Here is a 3,396-nt window from a genome sequence, read left to right on the forward strand (position 1 = left end):
GACTATAAATCTAATTTTGTAGTGGTTTTGTGTATGGTTCAAGGCTCAAATTGTAAAACTTAACATTATGTGACCAAAGCAAGTTATACCCAGAACCTCAATTTCCTCACCTTCAAAATGGGGCAGAGTTTCTGACTTACTGGTCTACTCTCAGGATTTTAATGAGCTCATGCATAAACAGTCCTTTATATAAAGTAAGTGCTGGATAAATGTTGGCTACTGTAATAAAATAAGCCTCTAAGATACTTGGTCAGCACAGGCACTACCCAAGAGTACGCACTGTAGAGAAACTGACAAAAAAAATTGTGTATCTAAAACCGGCCAGATGAAAGAGACACTTTTAAGGAGCCCTTCTGCATGCCCGACACTGTGCTAGGCACTCACACTATCCCGACCTGAGAAACTGATCTGGGACCCAGAGGAACTTACCAAGCCTCCAGCATCTTGTGTAGCCCTACTCGTGGGACCACCTGGATACCCAACCCCCTTGTCTTTATACGGAGCAGAACACACGTGATATATGTCAGCAAACAAAGTCAGGAAGTATATTTTCGCCTGAGGCAATATCTGAAAATTGTAGGCTCCAGCCTCCAAAGTGAGTCTTCCTCTCAGTACCTCTCTTCTAGACACATGGAGACCTTTCTTCCCAGCATGAAGTTGAACCACTTAATGAATGAAGTCCTGGACCTGCTTAACCACGCCCCCTATAATCTCTGAATAATCTCCCTTTTCCACAACCTCAGGCATAATCTCATCTTCTGTTTCTATTACAATTTCAAATTCTGGAAAAAGGAAGTTGTGGTCTGGAGTTGTAAAGTTCAGATGATCTGGTTGTGCATAAGCCTGCTTATGTCCCAATCTCCGGTCTAGGGTCTGATGCTTCTTGCCGCAGTAATACGCTTTGTGGCATCTAGAGCAAGTTTTGGGGCCTAAACAGCCACAAAACCTGCAGAGATGAGCACCAGACTTAAGTTGGAGATACATCGATTCTCCTGTTTCTGGGGGAGGATTCTCAGAAGGTGGCTCATATGAATAAAAATCATTTTTCCTGGGTAGCTGATTCCTAGAAACTCGTAGGCTGGCATAGCACGGCGGCTTGCTGCAGCAGAAGCGGAAGATGCCGCGGTGGAAGGAGTAGGCGTGGCCTGCCGGGGGCTCATACACCTGCGGCAGGAAGGAGAGTGGACGGCCGCACAGCGCGCAGGCCAGCTGGGCGGCGCCCAGTCACGCCGGCCGCCCGCCCACCCCCCTGCTGGGGAACTGCTCGCTGCGCAGCAGCCAAGCCGGCGCCAACTCCGCGAAGGCTCCACAGATCCCGCCCGGGCGGCAGCCATGTGGGGCGCGGGCTGGCGTGGGGAGCAGCCCATAGCTAGGTCTCCCATTGAAGTTTGATGTGTTTTTCTTTGGAAAACTTTCAACTCTGTTATATTTTTCTCGCCAAGATACTCCAAGTATATTTTCACCTGTGAGGCAATATCTGAAAATTGTAGGCTACAGCCTCCAAAGTGAGTCTTCCTCTCAGTACCTCTCTTTTAGTCATTGAGCCCTTTCTTTAAACTCTGATTTTTACTTTCTTGACTGAGTTGTTATAACATGACACAATAAAACCATCTTGTTACAGAAATTGGGAAAAGGATGTTTTGGGGAACAGGTTTGATACGTTTCCCATGCACCTTCTTATTGGCAATGTTGAAGATCAAAATGCAAGAAACTTTTAATTAAGTTGAATTTTATTTTCCACTCGGATTCTTTAATACTTCTGCTGAAGGAATTGCTAAGAGGCCAATTAGTACAGTAGACTATTATAAGTGAACTTGATGATTTTGGAGTAGGCTTTGAACTTAATGACAATAGCATTCCATTATTTTTTAGTTAATTCATTCGATAAGAGCAAAGGACATTTAGAAACTTGGTATTTTCATGTTGAGCTTTATGGTGAACAGCTAAGATAGTCACAGCTTGTCAATCAAGATCAGACACTAGAACGCCATTATCTGTTTTGGAGTTAAGTTTTTATTCCCCTGTTAATAGACTGAAGGATAAATTTAAGGCACTTTTTTCTTAAAAGAAATGGAGCAATTTAGTTAAAACAATCAAAATAAACTTTTGAATGGCTAATCTTCATCTGAGATCAGACAGTTCCCTTCAACTTCCAAATTCACAAAGGCTCTGTGAGTGTGTCTTTGCATTTGCAAAAAGCCATGGGAAACTTTGAGTTTCACTTTTACCATCTAACGGAGACCTGTGTGCAGTTCTTATCTAACTGGATCTTATTATTTGGTTTATATTTCTATTAAGCGACTGCCACTTCATGTACATGTATACATATGTACATATATATTTAATTGCCTTTCAGAATTAGTATAGACTATATTACTTTACAAATTATTATGTGTACCTGAAGTGTTGCTTTTTGGAGGAGTCTCAAGGATTTTTCTCAGACTATCATACTGTTTGTGTGGCTTTGCTCATTAAATATTTATTTGTTTTGGAGGAAGTGACATTGGTGTAAACTAAGTCCTGTGACAACCATTAGAAATAAGGTTACTGCTTGGGGTTATTTTTTTTACTGTGGCAAAATTTGGTGGAATTGTAACACTTGTGGATTAGACTAGAATCCGGCTTATCTTCTGTACCCAAGACCTGTTGTTAATTACTTGGGTGATGTCAGGCAAATTACCTGAGATCTTTATGCCTGTCCAACACTTGTGAATGCGCACTTTACAGGCTGAGTATGAACTTTTTACCCTTATTTTAGTTAAAATATCATGAATTTTATCTTCTTTTTCTGCAAACAGCCCTCCATTCTGAATCTTTGCTGCATGAGGAGACACTGCCCCCTACAGGAACTAGATAGTATAATATCTGCCCCTGGTGTGTCCGGAATTGGTTCCTTCTGGTGGGCTCTTGGTCTTGCTGACTTCAAGAATAAAGCTGTGGACCCTGGCGGTGAGTGTTACACTTCTAAAAGACAATGTGTCCAGAGTTTGTTCCTTCAGATGTTCAGATGTGTCTGGAGTTTCTTCCTTTGGGTGGGTTCGTGGTCTCGCTGATTTCAGGAGTGAAGCCGCAGACTTTTGCAGTGAGTGTTACAGCTCTTAAAGGTAGTGTGGACCCCAAGAGTGAGCAGCAGCAAGATTTATTGTGAGGAATGAAAGAACAAAGCTTCCACAGCGTGGAAGGTAACCCGAGCAGATTGCCATTGCTGGCTCCCAGGTGGCCAGCTTTTATTCCCTTATTTGGCTGCACACATGTCCTGCTGATTGGTCCATTTTACAGGGTGCCAATTGGTCCATTTTACAGAGTGCTCATTTTACAGAGTGCTGATTGGTGAGTTTATAAATCTTTAGCTAGACACAGTGCTAATTGGTGCATTTTTACAGAGTGCTGATTGGT

General features: G+C 42.6%; 1 protein-coding gene across 1 annotated transcript; it reads right to left on the reverse strand.

Annotated features, from left to right (window-relative positions):
* Positions 1-602: 602 nt before the first annotated feature.
* On the reverse strand, positions 603-2,231 carry LOC126931664 (programmed cell death protein 2-like). Its single transcript, XM_050750019.1, has 3 exons — positions 2,138-2,231; positions 1,246-1,463; positions 603-1,164 (listed from the first exon to the last, which is right to left on the reverse strand). The coding sequence occupies exons 1-3, from the start codon at positions 2,229-2,231 to the stop codon at positions 667-669; spliced, it is 810 nt and encodes a 269-aa protein (XP_050605976.1). The 3' UTR covers positions 603-666.
* Between the last annotated feature and the right edge of the window lie 1,165 nt (positions 2,232-3,396).

Source organism: Macaca thibetana, chromosome 11, assembly GCF_024542745.1.
Source record: "Macaca thibetana thibetana isolate TM-01 chromosome 11, ASM2454274v1, whole genome shotgun sequence".
Taxonomy (NCBI): Eukaryota; Metazoa; Chordata; class Mammalia; order Primates; family Cercopithecidae; genus Macaca; species Macaca thibetana.

Bases quoted from the DNA above. Each gene is read 5' to 3' on its own strand.
- LOC126931664 (XM_050750019.1), bottom strand. From the start codon at position 2,231: ATGGTAAAAGTGAAACTCAAAGTTTCCCATGGCTTTTTGCAAATGCAA. The intron at 1,464-2,137 runs GTCTGATCTCAG...ATTGCCTCACAG, and splicing joins TTTGGAAGTTGAAGGGAACT to GTGAAAATATACTTGGAGTA. The intron at 1,165-1,245 runs GTGGGCGGGCGG...TTCCTGCCGCAG, and splicing joins AGCAGTTCCCCAGCAGGGGG to GTGTATGAGCCCCCGGCAGG.